This window comes from Myotis brandtii, unplaced genomic scaffold (assembly GCF_000412655.1).
Source record: "Myotis brandtii unplaced genomic scaffold, ASM41265v1 scaffold77, whole genome shotgun sequence".
In the NCBI taxonomy this organism is placed as follows: domain Eukaryota; kingdom Metazoa; phylum Chordata; class Mammalia; order Chiroptera; family Vespertilionidae; genus Myotis; species Myotis brandtii.
In genome coordinates, this window is record NW_005371082.1 from 3,182,525 (window position 1) to 3,205,415 (window position 22,891).

General features: G+C 34.5%; 1 protein-coding gene across 4 annotated transcripts in view; it reads left to right on the plus strand.

Annotated features, from left to right (window-relative positions):
* NBEA (neurobeachin) overlaps positions 1 to 22,891 on the plus strand; it is a 776,030-nt gene that overhangs the window by 170,509 nt on the left and 582,630 nt on the right. For 3 of the 4 annotated variants that reach the window (XM_005883142.2, XM_014530733.1, XM_014530732.1), the window contains 2 exons: positions 13,300 to 13,454; positions 16,505 to 16,631. In XM_005883142.2, coding sequence (XP_005883204.1) covers positions 13,300 to 13,454; positions 16,505 to 16,631 — 282 coding nt within the window. The remainder of the gene's footprint in view (positions 1 to 13,299; positions 13,455 to 16,504; positions 16,632 to 22,891) is intronic. The other variant, XM_014530734.1, reaches the window with a different exon arrangement.

Sequence of the window (22,891 nt, forward strand, 5' to 3'; positions counted from 1 at the left end):
TTCCAATTTGGATGCCTTTTATTTCTTCTTCTTGTCTGATTGCTATGCCTAGCACTTCCAGTACTATGTTGAATAGGAGTGGTGAAAGTGGGCATCCCTGTCTTGTTTCTGTTCTTATGGGAAATGGTTTTAGTTTTTGTCCCATGGGTATGATGTTGGCTGTAGGTTTGTCATATATGGCCTTTATCATGTTGAGATACGCCCCCTCTATTCCAACTTTGCTGAGAGTTTTTATCAAACATGGGTGTTGAATTTTGTTGAATGCTTTCTTTGTGTCTATTGCGAGATCATGTGATTTTTGTCTTTCAATTTGTTTGTGTGATGTATCATGTTTATTGATTTGTGAATATTATACCAGCCTTGCATCCCTGGAGTAAATTCCACTTGATCATGGTGTATGATCTTTTTAATATATTGCTGGATGCAATTTGCTAATATTTTGTTGAGTTTTTAGCATCTATGTTAATCAGGGATATTTGCCTGTAATTCTCTTTCTTTGTAATGTCTTTATCTGGTTTTGGAATTAGAATTATGCTGGCCTCATAAAAAGAGTTTGAAAGTATTTCTTCCTCTTGGATTTTCTGAAATAGTTTGAGGAGTATAGGTGTGAGTTCTTCTTTGAATGTTTGGAAAAACTACCCTGTGAAGCCATCTGGACCTGGGCTTTTATTTGGTGGGTGTTTTTTGATCACTGCTTCTATTTCATCAGTTGTTATTGCCCTATTCAGGTTTTTTTATTCTTCCTGATTCAGTTTTGGGAGATTGTATTTTTTTAGGAATTTGTCTATTTCATCCACATTGTCCAGCTTGTTGGCATATAGTTGTTCATAGTATTTTCTTACAACCCTTTGCATTTCTGTGGTGTCCATGGTTACTTCTCCACTTTTGTTTCTGATTTTATTTATTTGGGTCCTCTCTCTTTGTTTCTTGATGAGTCTGGCTAATGGTTTATCAATTTTGTTTATCCTTTCAAAGAACCAGCTCTTGGTTTCATTGATTTTTTATATTGTTTTTTTAGTCTCCATGTTATTTACTTCTACTCTTATCTTTATTATTTCCTTCCTTCTACTTTCTCTGGGGTTTTCTTGTTGTTCTCTTTCTAGTTCTTTAAGTTATAGGGTTAAGTAATTTATTTCTGAATTTCTTGTTTTCTTAGGTATGCCTGTAGTGCTATGAACTTCCCTCTCAGGACTGCTTTTGCTTTGTCTCAGAGATTTAGAGTTGTTGTGTGTTCATTTTCATTTGTTTCCAGGAAGTTTTTTATTTATTTCTTGATCTCATTGATAACCCATTCATTGTTTAATAACATACTATTTAACCTCCATGTGTTTGAATGTTTTGGGTTGTTTTTACTGTAGTTAATTTCAAGTTTCATTTAGGTGCACCTATATTGGGTGCATATATGTTTACCAGGGTTATATCCTCTTGTTGGATCAACCCCTTTAGTATTATGTAGTGACCTTTGTTGTCTCTTGTGATGGCCTTCATTTTAAAGTCTATTTTGTCAGATATGAATATTGCTACTCTAGCTTTTTTTTCTTTTCCATTTGCATGGAAAAAAATTTTCCATCCCTTCACTTTCATCCTGTGTGTGTCTGTTGTTTTGAGGTGGGTCTCTTGTAGATAGCATATGGTTGGGTCATGTTTTTGTATCCATTCAGCTACCCTACACCTTTTGATTGGAGCATTTAACCCATTTACATTTAGGGTTATTATTGAGAGGTACTTATTTATAGCCATTTTAATTCTGTATGGCTAGGTTTCTCTCGCTGTTTCTTCTTCTCAGAAATTCCTTACAGCAATCCCTTTAGCATATTTGTAATGCTGACTTGATGATGAAGAACTTCTTTAGCCTTTTTTTGTCTGGGAAGCTCTTTATTTGACCATCTATTTTGAATGATAGCCTTGCTAGATATAGTAATCTTGGTCTCAGATTCTTGCTTTCCATTACCTTGAGTACTTCATGCCATTCCCTTCTGGCCTGTAGAGTTTCTGATGAGAAATCAGGTGTCAGCCTTATGGAAGCACCTTTGTAGGTAACTGTTTGCTTTTCTCTTGCTGCCTTTAAGATACTCTCTTTGTCTTTAATTTTTGGCATTTTAATTATGATGTGTCTGGGAGTGGGTCTGTTTGGGTTCTTCTTGTTTATGGTTCTCTGTGCCTCCTGAACTCGTGTGACTTTTTCCTTTACCAGGTTAGGGAAGTTTTCTACCATTATTTCTTCAAACACCTTCTCTATTCCTTTCTGCCTCTTCTGGCACACCCACTATTCTAATATTGTTACGTTTCCCATTGTCCCACAGCTCCCTTAAGCTGTCCTCCTGTTTTTTAATTGTTTTTCTCTTTTTGCTTCTCTGATTGAGTGATATTTTGAACTCTGCTTCTAATTCACTGAATCAATCCTCAGCTTCCCCTAATATGCTGTGTATTCCTTCCAATGTGTTCTTTATTTGTGTTATGTCATTCTTTAACTCAGACTGTTCTTTTTTCATAGTTACTATATCTTTTTTCATACTGTTGAGCATTCTTAACATCATTACTCTGAACTCTGTTTCAGATAAATTTCTTATCTCTGCCTCATTTATCTCTTCTTCTGGAGAATTCGCTAGTTCTTTTATTTGAGGGTTGTTTCTTTGTCTCCTCATTTTGATTGTCTGGGTTTGTGACTATGTTTTAGGTAGATCCTCTACACCTCTCAATCTCTAGTACAGGACAGTGTTAAAGGCTGTTTCTGACTAATTGGATCAGGCAAAGACTCAAAGCCTCCAGAGACCGCTTCTGTCTACAGACGCATAGAATTCTGACTTGAATAGCCCCAGGCAATTGTCCTCAGGTGTGGTGAGAGGTTTTTTCCAACAGGGCGGGGCAGTTGCCCTTGCTTGGAGGCTAATTGTTACTTTTAATCTCCTAAGTGGCCTCAGAGCTAGGTATTTTCCAATAGGGTGTGTGGACTGTCTTCCCTCCTACCCCCCCTCTGACCCCAGGCAAGGAAAATGTGTATGTGGGACAGATGTCCTCTGCTGTTGAGGGAATTACTCATCCCAGAAAACTTGGGGTGTCTTCCTTCTGAGCTCTATCCCCCTAGTCCCCAGTCCTGGGTTCTGCTCTCACAGCTCCATTCTACTTTACCCTCCCTCTGCCAGAGCACAAGCTGGGTGGCTCCACAGGAAATTTTTGTGCATTGGTCCTTCAAGAGGGTGCCCGAACTTTCAGCTGCCACTCCCTGGCAGACAGCACCCTGCTGCTTTTCACAACTAGATGTTATGTGGTGCCCTCCTTAGATTTGGTGCTCTCTGCTGGGGAGCCCAGCTTGGGGATTAGATCCCAGAGTTCTTGTGGCACACCCCCCCACCACCACCACCACAGCTGAGGTATCTCTCTGGGACTTCAGTTCCTGTCTGTGGGTGCCCAGCCAGCCCTTTCGTGCCTCCACCACTCCTACCAGTTTCTATGCTGTCTCCATCTTTGGTCCTCGGGTATCAGAGTTCTCTCCTGTGAGTTTTCCATTGATTATTCAGGAAGCCTTTCCATATTTCAGTTGTACTTCCAGCTTTTTTGTGGGAGCATGTCTGTGCAGCATCCACCTACTCTGATGCCATTTTTAATCTCCTGGGTATAGTATTTTAAGGCCAATGGCCAAAAGATGCAATTTTAGTGGTATTCTAATTTCCCCTATTTTGTTGCCTTTGTCTCTCCTTGCATTTATACAGACAGTCAGTTAGCTGAAAAGTATCTCTCTTTATAGAGATTAATAAAATACTCAGTTATTTCCTATATATTTTTATTGTTATTCTAAATATAAAATAAGGACTCATAAAACATGCAAACATCATAGCAGTAACCTTGTGATTTATCATAAGCATCAGTAAATTGTAATGTCACCCTAAAATCATTAATAGATTTTTTCTCTCCAAAGTTTCAATTTTATTTTTCAAGATAAATGTTTAACATCTATAAACCGTAGGGAAGAGTAATCATCTGGAATTTAGGAGAACTGACTTCTAATAATGGGTCTCTTTGTAATTAGTTGTGTAACCTTTATCTATTGTCTTTAGCTCTCTGGAACTCAGTTTCCCAACATTCAGAATAATTCATTATTTCTACCAAGTCTCATAAAGTTTCAAAATTCTTAAATGAAACTGCTTTATCATTAGTCTCAAATAAGTAGTAGATGGATATTTTTGAATTTGGTTAAAAGACCTATATTCCATAAAAGATAGGACATGTTCATTCCCAAAGCCTCACTATAAGCTGGGGCATCTCTCAAGTGGATTCTTTCTGTTACCTCCTACCTGGCCTCCCTATTTCCAGAAGCTCCTCCTGACCCACAATGTATTTTTCACATTCATGCCAGAGACCTTTTTCTTAAATACAGATCTGAAATAAATTCCTATTACTACCCGATAAAGGATGAACTTTTAGTTTGGAATGGAAAGTCCTTAACTTTCACCAGTTATAAGGATCTATTTGGAGTTCCTTCAGTCTGCTGAGTTTTTCAATATATCTTTGTCTTACTAAGTTTTTTATTGAACTTTTCTCTTCTTGCCAAATTCCTATTGATCCTTCTAGATTCAGCTCACTTTTCCTAATAATACACACCTTTTCTGTTCCTAAAAGGCCTTGTGCAGAACTTTGACTGAGAGCAATTATTTAAATATTTTGCACATTTGATTTGTTTGTCTCTTGTATTTCCTTAAAATATCTCTAGGCATGGTTATCTCTTACTTGGCTTCCTATCCCCCTGAACATATTAGTGTAGTTGTATTCCCTTGACCTGTCATTGTTCAACAAGTGTTACAGAAAAGGGGTAAGGGTTATTGATAAGAAAGGGATTTTTACATGGTGCATGAATAATCATGAATCTCACTTGGGGAGAGATTTTATCAATGAAGGGTATTGGTTATTATTAAATGCTTTTTCTGCATCAATTGATATGATCATGTGGTTTTTGTCTTTCAATCTGTATATGTGATGTATCGCATTTGTTGATTTTTGAATATTGTACCAGTCTTGCATCCCTGGAATACAGTAGTCCTCAGGTTACATTGGAGATCCATTCCTAGGTGCGATGTAACACGAAAAGTCTCCGTAAGTCAGGACCCAACTATATAAGCACCTACGTCACTCACATGGAGCACATACACAGCAGTAATGAAGTGAAACAGTAAAAAAAAATTTTAAAGAAAGATAACAATTCCTGACCTTTACTTTTGGTAAATAAATAATAAAAAAACATAAAGCACATATGTACATATGTCAAAATGACGGAACTTTTTTTTAATAAATAAATGGGAGATGGCAACGTAACCACAAAAGTATGTACGTCGAGTCCGTAAATCCCACTTGGTTATGGTGTATGACCTTTTGAATATATTGCTGGGTCTGATTTGCTAATAGTTTGTTGAGCATTGTAGCATCTCTGTTCATCAGGGATATTGGCCTGTAACTCTCTTTCTTTGTAGTGTCTTTATCTGGTTTTGGGATTAGGGTAATACTGGCTTCATAAAAAGATCAGACCTTCAGACCTCAGAGGGAAGGTAGGGGAGGGCTGGGTTAAGGGGGGAGAGATCAACCAAGGGCTTGTATGCATGCATATAAGCCTAACCAATGGACACAGACACCAGGAGGGTAAAGGCATGAGTGGGGGTAGGGTGGGGACAATGGGGAGATAAGGACACATATGTAATACCTTAATCAATAAAGAAAAAAAAAAGAGCTTGGAAGTGTTCCTTCCTCTTGAATTTTTTGGAATAGTTTGAGGAGGATAGGTGTTAGTTCTTCTTTTAATGTTTGGTAAACTCCCCTCTGAGCCCATCCAGTCAAGGGCTTTTGTTTTCTGAGAGTCTTTTTATTACTGCTTCAATTTCATCAGTAGTTATTGTCCTATTCAGGTTTTCTGATTCATCATGATTGAGTTTTGGAAGATTGTATTTTTTTTAGGAATATGTCCATTTCATCCAGTTTGTCCTTTGTAGTATTTTTTTTTACAATCTTTGTATTTCTGTGGGTTCAGTTATTTCACCTCTTTCATTTCTGATTTTGTTTATTTGGAATCTCTTAGCAATATGTTTATAAATACTTCTCTTAGGACAAATGAAATTAAGGAGAAAATAAACAAATAGGATTACATCAAAATAAAAAACTTCTGCACAGAAAAAAAAATCATCAACAAAATGAAAAGAGAGCCCACTGCATGGGAGAACATATTTGCTAATGATACATCCGATAAGGGGTTAATTTAAAAAATATGTAAGGAACTCATACAATTTAACAAAAGACAAACAATCTAATTTAAAAATGGGCAAAGGACCTAAATAGACACTTCTCCAAAGTGGAGATATAGAAGTCCAAGAGACATATGAAAAAATGTTCAAAGTCACTAATAATCTGAGAGATGCAAATTAAAGGGACAATGAGGTATCTACTTACACCTGTCAGAATGGCTATCATCAGCAAATTAACAAATGACAAGTGCTGGTGAGGAAGTAGAGAAAAGGGAACCCTAGTACACTGCTGGTGGGAATGCAGACTGGTGCAGCCGCTGTGGAAAACAGTATAGAGGTTTCTAAAAAAATTGAAAATGGAACTGCCGTTTGACCCAGTGATTTCACTTCTGGGAATATATCCTAAGAATCCTGAGACACCAATCAGAAAGAATATATGCACCCCTACTTTCATAGCAGCACTATTTATAATAGCTAAGATCTGGAAACATTTCAAATGCCCATCAGTAGATAAGCGAATAAAAAAGCTGTGGTACATATACACAATGCGACTCTATGCAGCTGTAAAGAAGAAGGATCTCTTACCCTTTGAGACAGTTTGGAGGGATCTGAAGAGTATCATGCTAAGTGAAATAAGCCAGTCAGAGAAATACAAGTATCACATGATCTCATTCACATTTGGAATCTAATGAACAAAATAAATTGATGAACAAAATAGATCCAGAGACATAAAAGCATGAAACAGACTAATGAATTTCTGAGGGAAGGAGGGGGTGGGGGAAAGGGCGGGGAGTGATTAACCTGGGAACTTATATGCATACATGGACACAGACAATAGAGTGGTGAAGGCCTGGAGGGGCGGGTGCTGCGTGGAGGAGTAAATGGGGGGAAAAATAAACAAAGGGGACATCTGTAATACTTTCAACAATAAAGAAATTTTTTTTAAAAAAAAAGCTCACTGGTTTTAATGAGTCACTGTTGAAAAGCACATTCTTCAGTATCTTACTTTATACTTAAACAAATCTTGAGGTATACATATAAAGTAGTATCCTTTTTACAAAATTCCTAAAACTAATTAATGGAGACACTCAAGATTCTGTCCTTAGACCACTTCTACTGTCCATTTGCACCCACTTTTTGTGATTGATTCCATCCACTTTCCTAGCATTAAATAGCATATTGACTGATGACTCCCCAATTTATGTCTCAGCCCAAACTTCTCACCTAAAGTATAGACTTATTTGTCCAATTGCTTTTTCAGCAACACTCCTTGGATGATTAATAAGTTAACAATTATAAAAAACCCTGCTCCAAACATAGTTTTCTATATGCTAGTTAATAGCACCTTTGTTATTTCAGTTGTTTAAGCAAACATCTTTACATCATCTTTGACTTTTCTCCCATTCCAGTCTTCTTCCAATTCTGTTTGCTCTATCTTTTAAGTATAGTCAAAACTTGACAGACTTTTCACCGCTTTCACTTTGCCATTCCATTTAAATTACCATCATTTCTTTCTTGAATTATTGTCGCATTTTCCTATCCAGTCTCTTCCCACTCATTTGCCTTTTTCCACTTAAGTCTATCCTTAATATAGCAGCTAGAGTGAGCCTGTTGTAGCCTAAGATCACATTCCTCCCCTGTTCATAACCTTTTAATGGCTTCTGATCCCACTCTATGAGAAAGCCAATGGACTACAAAGACCTATGATGTGAACCCCAATTACTTCTCTCATCTCATTTCATAACACTATCCATCACTCAGTCTTCTTGAGTCACACTAGTACTCCTTTTCCCTCCACCTATAATACACTTCCCTGGATATCCTTATAGCTTGTTCCTTCACCCCCTTCAGTGTATCCTCAAATACCATCCTTTTAGTGAGTGTTCTCTTAGCCATCTCTCCAATACTACTCCTTATGCTTTAGTTTTCTCATAGCACTTAGTACCTAATATGCTATATTTACTCATTTATGTAATTGTATTTTCTATCTCTCCTTATTGAAATATAAATTTCATGAGGGCATATATTTTTCTCTGTTCTATACATTGCTATATTTAAGATCTTAGAAAATCCCTGACACATGATAGTGCTCAATAAATATTTGTTAAATGAATGAATGAATCTTAGATCACACCACAAATCTCTGGCTTTGAGATAGGGTAAATCCAATGATGGGAGAATTTGTACTTATATGTATTATGTATCACTCAGTGGATTGCAAAACATATAATCAATCAATGGAACATTTTGTGTTTTCTTGTTTCTTTCTTTTCAATGGGATATTTTGGTGAAGTGAATTAGATTGCATAATTTCCTGGCTTGCAATATTTTTTTAAAATATATTTTTATTGATTTCAGACAAGGGAGAGGGAGAGAGAGAGATAGAAACATCAAAGATGAGAGAGAATCATTGATTGGCTGCCTCCTGCACGTCCCCTACTGGGATTGAGCCTGAAACTGGGCATGTGCCCTTGTCCAGAATCGAACCTGGGACGATTCACTCTGTAGGGTTATCATCATATTTTGTTGATAACCTTTATAATCTTGGAGTATGGGAAGGTTTTATTTATATAAGGGAATTTTCCACTTCTTTATAGTTTGCAGTCTTAAAGGTGTGGGGCAGAAGTGTGAAATTGTGTGGGAAAACATGATGGAAATAATACTTTTAAGATAGAAAAATGCAGTGGAAATTGTGTGTAATGTAGAGGATTCTAGGATTCTATCAGTATAAATAGCGAATGTAGAAGAGTGGAATATGTTAATATTTTAGGTTGGAGGCTCTTAACTTATGGGTGGCTATATTTTTAAAATCCAGATGAAAAGTATATGCTCAACCTAGAAATTTTGTTTGTATTCCAAAAACTTGTATTTTTTCAGGAAATTTATGAACCCAAGTGGGTACAATAGACTTCTAGAATAGGTGGAATAGGTAACCAAGACAAATATTGAGTAACAACCTGATAGAAGATTTTTAAGAGCCAAAATGGATACCATTAATAAATCAACAAACAAGTGCTGGCAAGGATGTGGAGAAAAGGGAACCTTAGTGTACTGCTGGTGGGAATGCAGACTGGTGTAGCCGCTGTGGAAAACAGTATAGAGGTTCCTAAAAAAATGAAAATGGAACTGCTGTTTGACCCAATGAACTCACTTCTTGGAATATATCCTAAGAATCCTGAGACACCAATTAGAAAGAAGGTATGTTCCCTTATGTTCATGGCAGCATTATTTCTATAAAAAAGAAGCATCTCTTACCCTTGAGACAGCATGGATGGACCTGGAGAGTATTATGCTAAGGAAATAAGCCAGTTAGAGAAAGACAAATATCACATGATCTCACTTATATGTGGAATCTAATGAACAACATAAACTGATGAACAAAATAGTACCAGAGATAGGAATACATGGAACAGAATAACAGATCTCCGGGGGGCAGGAGGTGAGAGCAGGAAGAGATTAACTAAAGAATATATGCATAACCCAGGGACAGAGAAAATAGTGTGGGGAAGGCCTGGGATAGGACAGGAGTTGGTTGGAGGGGGGCAAATAGGGAAAAAATGGGAGACATCTGTAGTACTGTCATATATATATATATATGACAACATTCCAAAAGATAATGAAGAATGTATTAGTAACACATACTGGTAAGTGTAAACTTTCAAATTATTTATAAAATAGATTTCTTAGGACATAGAATGGTTTCAAGTGTTATGGAATGGATAGTGTTGGTGAGGAAATGATATTAAGAACAGAATGTACAGTCCTTTGATTCCAGATAAATGATGTAGCCATAATAATCTAAGGGGACATAGTAGTTCTTATTAATGCATTAGGTTGTAGACAGAGTAAGAATCTAAGGAAACAGTCAAATCCAGCTTTCCACCTATCTCAACACATCCCTGTGACATGATCATCTAAGCCATTATGGAATTCATGAAAGTTACTAGATATTCTTCCTCTTGTTAGCCCTAATTTGATATTTGGATATGCGTGGAAGTTTCACCTTATTTCCTTCTCATATACTTGTTTCCTTATCAGATTTTTAATTGGTAAAATATTTTAGTCTTTCAGCCTTTTCTCACATGACTTGATTTCCAGATTTGCTATCATCCTAACTGTCCCCTTGTGGACATGATACTGTTTGTCATTATTCTTTACATATGGTGCACCAAACTGCACATAGGATTTTGTTTATGAGATCTGACAATCAAAAGGTGTATCAGATTTATTGCTTCTTTCAGTTGGGTACTGATATAGACCCAGATTGCATCAGTTCTTTTGGGAGTCATAAAAGTATCAATAATAGCTAAAATGTATTGACCACTTGCAGTATTCCAGGTAAAGTGCTAAGCACTTTATATGCATTATATCCTTTTATCTTTATAACAATTTAATGAGTTTCAAATTGAATGGAGCTTAGACAGATTTACTTACCCAATGTAAGATATGCCCATATGTCTTGGTAATTGTTGGAGGTAGGCTTCTAACTCAGGTTTGCTGTCATTAATAACTGGGTTTTTATCCACTGTGCTACTATAATAAATACCATGCCATCTATCAGACACTGCTGAATTTGCTGTCAATGAAGTGTCTGGAGACTGTCATGTTAATTGCTATTAAATCAGATGCTTTGTTTTTTTAGTAGACATGCATATAATGTTTGCATTTATTACAAGCCATTGTTACAGGTTGTTGAGGTTAAATTCTTTTTTTCTCTCATCCATGTAACTAATTTTTCATACTATAGTTCTCTAGCTTTAGCACTTGACAAATTGTCTTCTCTAGTCTTACAGAGAGAGTTTTTGCCCAAAGTTGGTAATGATCTGTTAATCAGAAATTTTTGGTAGTAGTGTTTCTACCATCTGTAAATTTGTATCACAGCACTGTTAATCAGCCTGTGTTTCTTTATTTTATCCATAAAGATATTAATGAGAGATGTAGAAAAAAATATTATAGTTTCACTAATGACTTATTTTCAAGACTTGGTAATTTTGTTTTCTTTCTAGGTAGTCAGTGAAATAGTGCATCTCAACATTAGTTTTGACATTTAGAGAAGATAAACCCCAAATTACATTTTTTCTTTTTTGAATTGATCTTTATGTAGCTCATTATAACTTGATACTGTGTATCTTAAAGGCAGATAATTATTTCAGTTTAGACAGTGGTAACAATTGTTAACATTTATAAGATAACTCATACTTGACAAAGTCCTTTTAAATAGTCTTTAATCTCCCCCCTTATATGTGACATAAGTGGTATTCATCTTGCCATTTTTACAGTGATAAACAAATTTAAGATCACATAGCTTGAGAGTGATTTAGTTCTAATGACTTAATTTTCTAAGTCCGCATCCTATATTCTTTCTATGTCATATTGCCTCTCAATGGTATAAATGAAGTAATTAGATAAACAATGGCCAATGAAGGGATGAAAACATAATATGTGATTTGGATAGTTTAATAAATAGTTGAGAGTTCAGGGTTGAGTGTAATGAATTTGAATATACCCATAAAAAGAAAAGAACCAAGTACCCATAAGTCATGAAGAAAATTTTTTGGCACATGTCAAATTTTCAAGGTTATAACCTTTGGTTATAAAAATTAAAGAATAATAATTAATAATATTTAATAATAATTAAATAATTATTCCTAAAATTAAGAATACTTATTTTTACAAATTTAGACTTTTAACATTGAAGAAGTCATTGATGACATTAATAAAAGTATTGGCATTAAGAAAGTTTAAGTCATAAACTTATTTGAGCATGAGCCATTGATACAGATTTTTTGAAGTAGAGCTTTTTAATGGGAAAATTGTAAAATATAGGTACACTGAAAGATCTAATTTAGATTGGATATTTTGCACTCTCCGTCACCAGTTTTCAAGCATTACACTTGAGCTTAAAACATCTAATTTCAAGATCAGTGATTTTTCAGCTGGTGTGCTGAGAAACACCGGTGTGTTGCAAGAATTTTAAAAACATGCAATACCTGATTGTTTAGTCAGGGAATTAGCCTCTTTTCCCTTAGGTTGTCAAATTAAAAAATGACAACAGCCAACACTACAATAGCTGTCTGATGTGAATGAAGCAAAATTATACCTAATTTTTGTCAGATTGGCAAAATATATAACATATTTTTGGTGGGCTGCAGAATTTTAGTAATTAGTTTATGTCTGCCATGAGATGAAAAAGATGGAAAATCATTGTTCTAGATAAATAAGTTCAATGTGTTCTTGAAAGTATGCATTAAATGAAGTAGCAGTGCTATAGACTTTGAGAAGAATAAAGCCTCCTGCAAAGAAATAATGATACCTGGTATTGCGTTAGAAAAATAATTTCTTTATCTTTTAAATTAACTAATATTCCTACTCATTTATAATTTAAGGTTAGCACAATGTCACATTCAGTCTTTTTTGTGTGAAATTCATTTAAATATGCTAAAGAAATATGGAAGAAGATACTCAGCTCCTATGTTCAAAAAGTCAAGGCCTAAAATTAATAGATTTTCACCAAATGTCTAGTGTATAGTCTTAGTTCTTTTTCATTACATTCCTACTATGATAAATAATTCAATTTTGTTCATAAAAATAAAAATATAAACTTATTTAGTATAAGAGTTCTTGGTTTAATTTTTTGCTTTACTATGAAGAAGACTTAGAATTTGGTTTTCAAAGTTCTTATGACTATTTTACAGATGGAGAATAAAATGTAGGTAAGATAGACATTTTATGTATATTTTGCAAAAAAAAAAACAACACAGTGTGCATATGCAAAATATTCTAACTTGAGCACACATTTTCCCAAATTCATGATTATAGCCCACATGCCATCTTGAGAAATGTTTGAAAACTTCAATTCTGTATAAATGTTTGCTACATGAATTATAGTAGTGAATACACTTTACAATATACTTAGTATCCATATTGTTTTCAAAAATGAAGTTGTGCTCAGGAGTTTTAAAGCAAGGGAAAAGAAAGAAAAGAAAATAATATCTTGTCTATATGTATCTGCCATGGTAGGATTACAATTCATCAAAACCTTGTTTATTATTTCCTATCATTTCTTTCTTTGCAGGAGTGTCGTGGTGCCTGTGAAGAAGCCACCTCCAGGTAGTTTAGCTGTAACCACTGTGGGAGCCACTGCAGCTGGAAGTGGGCTGCCAACAGGCAGCACTTCTAATATATTTGCTGCTACTGGAGCTACACCAAAAAGTATGATTAATACAACAGGTATCGTCCTTATATATTTTTGTGATATCTCATCTTTTTCTTTTTGTTTTCTGTATCTTCATTTTTGTGTTTATTTGATATTAAAAATAAAATACCCTGATCACTTAAGGTTATCTTAATCTTTAAGAAGGTTCTACCTTATATTACTACCTTTCAGAATTTGTCTAATTCTAGGGTATATTTTTTCATGGTCATTTGAGAGGACACTTAGTAATTGTGGTTTTGAGTCTTCTCAAAGCATAGTACTACTTACTTTCAGAGTGAAATCAGATTGCTGAAAGGTATTTGGGGAGCAAAACCAATGGTAATTTGAACACTGAAGTTTAATATGTAAAAAAGTAGTACATTTTATCAAGAATAACAAGGTGTACTAAATATGTTAGTGACAGAAACTAGATTTCATGACATTTACTGGTTGAATCCTAATCTATATTTTTTTGCTAACTCTTCTAAGGGAAGGCAGAGCACCACTAAGAACCTTGATGATATGTAAGATCTTCAACTTGATAAAAAAAAATGCATGTGACTAAGAACCATTGTATCACATTGAATTAGTATATATACCTAGATTACAATTGTTTCCAATTCATTGTCCAACATTTTTCTAATGATTCTAGGGACAGACAATTCCAAATCACTACAAATTTTAAAAGCCTGCCTAAAATAGCCTTTTTAAAAATTTTTGGTAAATTTCCAGAAATGTTCCTATTGATTAATAGCTAAATAAATCCTTACACAAATCTTTGTGATTCCATTTTAGGTATTTATACAGCGCAAGATGATCCATGACTTTTCTTCCCTGATTATAGTAGCCTTCTCTTCTCCAAACTGTATAGCCTTGAACTTTTCCATCTATTATCATTACTTAGATTATTAATTTCATAGCTCTTTGTGCTTTCTGTATCTATGTTGTTTATCATACCACCAGAGTGACATATCATGAGCAACACGTTTGTGGGGTTATAGTAAGTAGAATGTACTCTGATATTTATATGAACAAATAAACATCATTGATGGCATTGTGCTAAAGAACATAACATCTTTGATTTACCTGTATTATAAATAAATACATTTGGCTTTTCTGAAGACTTTATATAAAATTTTTGTATTCTGTTTACAATCTTACTCTTTATATTCATTTTTCTTTCTAGATATAGGAATACAAATGTTTTTATTTTACCAAATATATACCAGAAAATGTGTTAAGGTATTTAACATATGCCAATGTGCCAATGTAGTAGAAAAAAATCTGCATTTGGTATTTATTAAATAAGTCCTTATTTTTAAAATATAGGCAAATGAAAAATTAAATCAGCTTTTTATCTTTATATGAAACAAGTTATTTTCTAATGTCTATTTTATGAATTAATAAGAGATATAGGAAGTGATGGTAACAAGAGGTCTGATAGTATGAAGTATATAATATTATAATGAAAAATAAAATCCTATATAAAAAGACCCTAATATGCAAATCAACCGAACAGCAGAACGACCAGTCACTATGATGCACAGTGACCACCAGGGGGCAGACGCTCAATGCAGGAGCTGCCCCCTGGTGGTCAGTGAGCTCCCACAGGGGGAGTGCCGCTCAGCCAGAAGCCGAGCTCACAGCTGGCGAGCGCAGTGGCAGTGGGGGACCCTCTCCCACCTCCGCTGCAGGCAAACGGTAAGGAGCGAGGGGTCCTGGACTGTGAGAGCTCCGGACTGCGAGAGGGATGTTGGACATCCTCTGAGGGGTCCCGAACTGCGAGAGGGTGCAGGCCGGGTTAAAGGACCCTTCCCTCCCCCAGTGCGCGATTTTCGTGCATCAGACCTCTAGTGTAAGTAATAAACTCCCTCCTTAGAGGTTTTGTTGCCTTACAAAATGTGCACACACATTTTGTGGGCCAATCTAAATGGGTCCCATTATCCAGTTTATACGAGGTGTCCCAAAAAATGTATACACACTTTGAATGATTATAAAGTCAGTGTTTATTAATATACAGTTCATTTTCAGAATTTAAAAGAATCTACAGAAATGAATAAAATTTTTTGTCAATGCCTATTTTCAAACTGATGAACATTCTAGTCCAGGAACTGCTGATAAAGTTAAGTAATGGAATCGCAAACATCAAGAATAATTTCTTTCGTTATTTGTGTGCCCTTAATTCATCGACTGTTGCTGGTTTTGTTCTGTAAAATTTATCTTTTATGTATCCCTATAAAAAAAAAGTCTAGTGGCACTTTGGGATAAATTTTCTTTGTTCAAAGCTTAGTCTGGCTTTACCCATTATTTCAAATCTGTTCAACGTGAAAAGGAATGAAAATTAAGTGAATTATCAGCTGTTGAAGTATGTATACATTTTTGGGGGATAGCCTATATTTTGGTACAGAGATGCTTTATGTATTAAGAGTGGAAATCCCAGGAAGCAATCCTGTTTTATGAGAATTAATAGAAGATAAAATAATATTTAGGAACACTAGATGTCTCTCAACTCCACAGCTATTTCATATACTTATGAATTATAGAAAAGTCTGTTCTAAAATGGCATCTTCATATCATTGAGAACTCATTTTAAAATCAGGTATAGTTATACTCATTATAGCCCTTTTTATATAATCATTCTATCAAAATAAGCATTTGGTGCTCTAGTGCCACAAATTTATACTCAGACACTTTATTGTTAATTATATCTTAGATGATGGAAACTAAAAATATTACAGCATAACCATAAAACAGATAAATTTTCCACATCTAACTTTGCATGGTTTTATCAGTCCCACTTTATCTAAAATTATTTTCATTTGTTGATGTTTTTTATTTAGACCCCATTTGTAATATGTAGTTTTGTTAGATTAATATTAGTAAATCAACTGGGATTTAATGCAACATATTAACTATAATTATAAATAGTTATTAGTGTAATAATAGCCAATGATTTTTTAATTGTTAAAATCTGTTTTGGAATTTAGATGAGTAATTCTTCAAAATCAGATAGCAATAATGTAATGAAAATTATTTTGTTAAATGAATTTATGTCTAAGGTTAAAAATTATTATTTTGGAAACAGGTGCAGTGGATTCAGGGTCCTCGTCCTCTTCCTCCTCTTCTAGTTTTGTGAATGGTGCTACCAGCAAAAACCTTCCAGCTGTACAAACTGTTGCTCCAATGCCAGAAGACTCGGCTGAAAACATGAGGTATACATTACAATTTGTTTGGTGTTTTACTCATTTTACTCCCTCCCTGCCCTTTCAAACACAGTGAAACAGTACACAATGAACACAAAGGTATAGCTAAGAATTTTTGAGAATGGTATTATGTATTGTGACTACATTTCATAATTGCATTGTTTTAATGATTTTACCTTGTTATTCATTATACAGAAATCTGTTATCATATTTCAGGATCCAGAGATCTTGAATACTTTTCAGACATTGACTGTACTGAATATATAATCCATTGTCATATAGCATGTTACAATATCCAATAAAATAAAAATCATACACAAATGATAAAATTGGGCATCTTTGGGATGATGAAGAAAAGTTTAAATATAGACTTTCAAAATAAACTTTTAAATTATAGGTTAACATATATAATTGGAACTTGAATAACCAAACACTTTTTTATTGTAATTAATATAGGTAAAAATATTTTTAGCTCTGGCCAGTGTGGCTCAGTTAGTTGGGTGTCATCCCATGCACTGAAAGGTTGCCTATTAGATTCCAGGTCAGGGCACATTCCTAGATTGTGGGCTCAGTCCCTGGCAGGAGGCAGCCAATCGATGTCTCCCTCTCACATAGATGTTTCTCTTTCTTCCTCTCCCTTCCTCTCTCTAAAAATCTTAATTGTTAAAAAAAAAATATTAAATTGATTGGAGTGATATTGGTCAACATGAACATATGGCTTTCTATGTTACAAGATCTTATATTGCACTATATGTCCAGCACCCAGAGTCAAATCTTCTCCTGTCACCTTATATTAGGCCCCCTTTGTTTTAGTACAGTGGTTCTCAACCTTGGCTGCACATTAGAATCACCTGGGAATCTTTTTAAAATCCTGATTTCTGGGCTTCATCCTCTGGAAATTCTGTTTCTTTGTTACTAATGTTGTGGCCCCACCCCATAACAAAGAAACAGAATTTCCGAAGGATGAGGCCCAGAAATCAGGATTTTAAAAAGATTCCCAGGTGATTCTAATGTGCAGCCAAGGTTGAGAACCACTGTTTTAGTAGCATGTCAAAGAGCATTCCTAGAAGAGACTGGCCCACATTCTTGGAGTTAAATTGCGCGCTCACGGGCGCGCACACACACACACACACACACACACACATAGGTACAAGTATGTATTCACATTTTTAATTCAAGTATTACACAAATGCAGAGTGTAAAAGCTCAATGAACAAATGAACACACTTATGTTACCAACACCGAAATCCAAAAGTAGAATGTTACTAGTATTCCAATAGCCCAACATTGTGCTCCTTTTCTTGACACTATTCTTGCTCCCCTTCAGATTCACTACCCTCACTTTTAATACTAGGTTAGTTTTGTATTTTTTGAATTTTATATAAATGGGATTGTACAGTATGTATTCTTTTGTCTCTGGCTTCTTTTGTTCAACATTATGTTTATGAGATTCATCCATGTTGTATATAGCAAAAGTTTATTTTTATTCCATTTTTATTCCTTTGTGGGAATAAAATTAAAAAATATTAGAATTTATTAATCTATCTCACTGATGATAGTCATTGGAATTTTTTAGTTTGGGGCCATTATAAATAATGCTATGTTTTACATAGCAGTGCTGCTTGTACATTACTCTTAGTTGGATTTCACATTTGTATGTATACCTTTTGGGTAAATAACATGGAGTAGTATTTCTGATTCATAGTGTTTATGCAAGTTCAATTCTATTAAATAATGCCACTTGGTTTTCTAAAGTGGCTAGGTAAGTTTACTCAGCAGAAGCATATGAGAGTTCATATTTCTTCATATCTTTAACAATGCTTAGTATTATCAATCTTATATTTGCGCCATTTTGGTAGAAGTACAATGGTGTTCCATTGTATTTTTAGTTTGCATTTTCCTGATGATTAATGAAGTTGAGCACTCTCTTATATATTTATTGGTCTTTCATTTTCCTCTTTTGTAATTTACCTGTTGAAATCCTTTTTTGATTAAAAAAATGCAGTTACTTATCTTCTTTTTATTAATTTTAAAGGTTCTTTATGTATTTTTAAATTGAGCCCTTTAATGATTATTGTATCTGTCAATCTGTCTATCTATCTATCTATCTATCTAATCTCCTATTTTGTGCTTTTCTTATCATTATCTATATGATCTGTTTTGATAATGGAAATTGTAAATTTTAATGAAACAGTTTATCTAGTTTTGTTTGTTAGTGCTTTTTCTGTTGTAGGTGATACCTTTGCCTACATTTTTCCTACCTTACCTTCTTGATTTTTATACTTAGGTGAATCTTGCATCTGGAATTAAGTTTTGTGAATTTAATGAGGATGGGAATAATATAATGTCAAGATGACCCAGCACCATTTATATGAAAAAATCACTCTTCTTTCCCCCATGCTCTGCCACTTTTGTCACAAATCAAGTATCCCTATATACTATATTCTTGTTTAGCAATCAGTTGCACCACATTTGTCTGTTTGTCTATCCTTGTGCCATAATGCCATATTTACTTATAGTGTTTAATTAAGATGAATATCTTGACCGGCTGGTGTGGCTCAGCAGTTGAGCGTTGACCCAGAAACCAAGAGGTCACAAGTTTGATTCCTGGTCAGGGTACATGCCCGGTTGGCAGGCTCGATCCCCATTGTAGGGTTGTGCAGGAGGCAGCCGATCGATGATGTTCCTCTCTCATCAGTGTTTCTATCTCTCTATCCCTCTCTCCCTTCCTGTCTCTCTAAATATCAATAAAAAACTTATTTTTAAAAATAATATGAATATCTTGTTGAGTAAGGTCTTTCCAACCTTGTCCTTTTTTTCAAGAAAGTTTAAGCTATTCTTGATTCTTTGCAGTTGTTTAGATTTTAGAATTAGTTTGCTAATATACAAGTTAAAAACAATTTGTTGTGGTTTTGGCAAGGAATGGAATTTATAGATCTATTGTATTTGGAGTTATACTGCATCTATAAATCTCCCTCAAGATTGTGACTTCCAAACTATAAATATCTCATATAGCCCTTAATTTTTCTTAATTTTTTTTCAGTAACAGTGTTTACTGTTCCACGCTGAAGTCATATGTTTCTTACTTGAGTTATTCTGAGAATTTTAATATTTTGTATTTATATATTTTTCTGTATTTAATTTGCAAATTAACTTTACTGAGACCATTTGTTTATATTGTTTAAGTGCAATTATGTTTGCTTTTGGTAGGCATTAGAATACTACATGACATAATGCAGTCAAGGTGATAGAGCTAGTAATTTTCTGGTTCACCACTACTCTCGGGTGTAATTCTACAGAGTCCCACCTTGAATCATGAGGTTTTTCTAAGTGCTTCCTCCCTTTTGGCCCCTGAACTTCTTTTTCCCCATAAGTGTGTTAAAATTTTTGTTCAACTACTAAGACTTTGAACTGCTTCTTTCAAAAACATGTCTATATGAGAAAAGTGGCCCAAATGCCAAAATCACCTCCTTTAGGGTTTCTTCTTTTTTAGGATCGTGGTCAAATAAAGGGTCACTATCTTTATTCTCCATTGCCCTCAATAGGTGATTTTGTTTTGGTTTGGTTTTTGTCCAGCTCTCGTAGTTGTTCTAAGCAGGAGGATCAGACTATGAAAGATGGGACTCCATAGGCCTAACCAATGGACACAGACAATGGGGGTGAGGGCATGAGTGGGGAGGATGGGGGGTAATGTGGGGATAAGGACATACATGTAATAACTTAATCAGTAAAAAAATTTAAAAAAAAGAAAGATGGGACTCCAAATTGTTTTTATATTGCTAGTCTATTTTTTTTCTAAATTAGATTGATTATAAGTATTGAATTGCTCAGTGTTCATTAATCACTTCTTTCAATGGGATTATATTATATCCATTCTGTCCTGTAATTATATCATGGGCAAAGTTAATTTTCTCATATTTTCAATTCAAAAAAATGTAGTTAAGAATGATGTAAGTTTTTACATCACTATCACATCCAATTAAACATTTTCAGCTCCTTACTCTGGCTTTCTTTATATTAGGATTTTAATGATATTTCTTTGTCCTTCCTTTTCTTCTTTTTTTTTTCAGTTTTCAGATTATTTTATTCTTTTTGTTGGTTTTAAACAAATGGTTGCACACAGTGATACATTAAAACAGAACCAATTTAAAATCTTCTTATAGTAAATTTTGTAGTAGATTAATTACAGACATTTTAAACAGTATTTAAACTATACTCATTAAACCATTGGTAGTCAAAATTCATCATGCCTGTGACCAAATAGATCTATTAAAATGAAGAGCACAGGCCTTTTTAGTTGGAATATGTCCTTCCTTTTCTTTAAACTTATCTCTATATATTTTTAAAACAACAATAATAAAAATGTTTTTTTAACTTTCATAGGAATGATGCTTTATTTTTTATTTATTTATTTATTTATTTATTTGTTTATATCTTTATTGTTGAAAGTATTACATATGTCCTCCTTTTTCCCCCATTGACCTCTTCCATCCCACCCTTGTCCCCCACTCCAGGCCTTCACTACCCTATTGTTTGTGTCTAAGGGTTATGCATATATGCATACAAGTTCACTGGTTGCTTTCTTCCCACCCACCCTCTTCATGCCTTCCCTCTGAAGTTTGACAGTCAATAGAGCCTGCTTTTTATTTTTGAAATCAATTTTACAGTTTGTATTTTAACTAATATTTTTACATAATTTACATTTAATAGAGTTACTGATATGGTTACATTCATAACTATCAACTTGCTACTTATTTTCTAAAAAATATTGTTTTCCATCTGTCTTTTACTTTCAGTTTTCCCTTAGTGTGCCTTCTTCTATGTTAATGGAGTATTTTTATACAGTTTTTCCCTAATATTGGCTTTTTTGTTTATCATTCAAATATTTTCAGAGGTTACCCTAGGGCAGTGATGGCGAACCTATGACACACGTGTCAGAGGTGACACGCGAACTCATTTTTTTCATTGATTTTTATTTGTTAAATGGCATTTAAATATATAAAACAAATATCAAAAATATAAGTCTTTGTTTTACTATGGTTGCAAAGATCAAAAAATTTCTATATGTGACATGGCACCAGAGTTAAGTTAGGGTTTTTCAAAATGCTGACACGCCGAGCTCAAAAGGTTCACCATCACTGCCCTAGGGCTTACCCCAGAAGTCTTTAAATTATCATAGTTAATCTTTAACAGTATTTCACTGTTCCATGTGCAGTATAAGAATCTTAAAATTGTTCACAATTAAGTACTCTTTCCCATCCTTTGTGTTAATTTTGTCATACATTTTACATGACTTATTGAGAAACAGTACATCACTATTGTTTTTATTCTGGGTAGTCCATTATCTATATAGCAATTAAAACTTCCTCTAAAAGGTCTTATAATAGCCCTGGCTAGTTTGCCTCCATGATAAGAGCATCAGCACTCTGACCAAAGGGTCGAGGGTTTGATTCTGGGTCAAGGGCCTGTACCTGGGTTGCAGGTTTGATCCCCAGACCTGGGAGGCAACCAACCAATCAATGTCTCCACCCCTCCTTTCCCCTCCCTTCCTCTCCCATTCACTCTCTAAAAATCAATGGAAAAATTATACCTGGTTGAGGATTTTAAAAAAAATTCTTATAATAGAAGTGAGCTATATGAATACTTTCAGTTTTTGTTGGTTTGAAAAAAGTTCTATTTTACCTTAAATTTTGAAAGATATTTTTGACTAGGAAGAGAATTATGGGGGTGATATTTTTTATTTTTTAAGTACAGTTGGTATACAGTATTATATGTGTTTTAGGTATACAATAGTGATTTGACATTCATATACCTTACAGATGTGATCAGTACACTAAGTCTAGTAATCTGTCACTGTGCAAACTTATTATAGTACTAGTTAGCCCGGTGCACAAAATTCATGCACATTAAAAGGGAATTAATTGCCCTAACCAGTTTGGCTCAGTGGATAGAGCATCAGCCTGCGGACTCAAGGGTCCCAGGTTCAATTCCGTACAAGGGCATGTACCTTGGTTGCGGGCACATCCCCACTGGGAAGTGTGCAGGAGGCAGCTGATGGATGTTTCTCTCTCATCGATGTTTCTAACTCTCTATCCCTCTCCCTTCCTCTCTGTAAAAAATCAAAACAATATATTTGTTTAAAAAGGAATTAATTAGCGGAGATATTTTAATATTGGAAGTGTGCAGGCAGCTGATGGATGTTTCTCTCTCATCGATGTTTCTAACTCTCTATCCCTCTCCCTTCCTCTCTGTAAAAAATCAAAAAAACA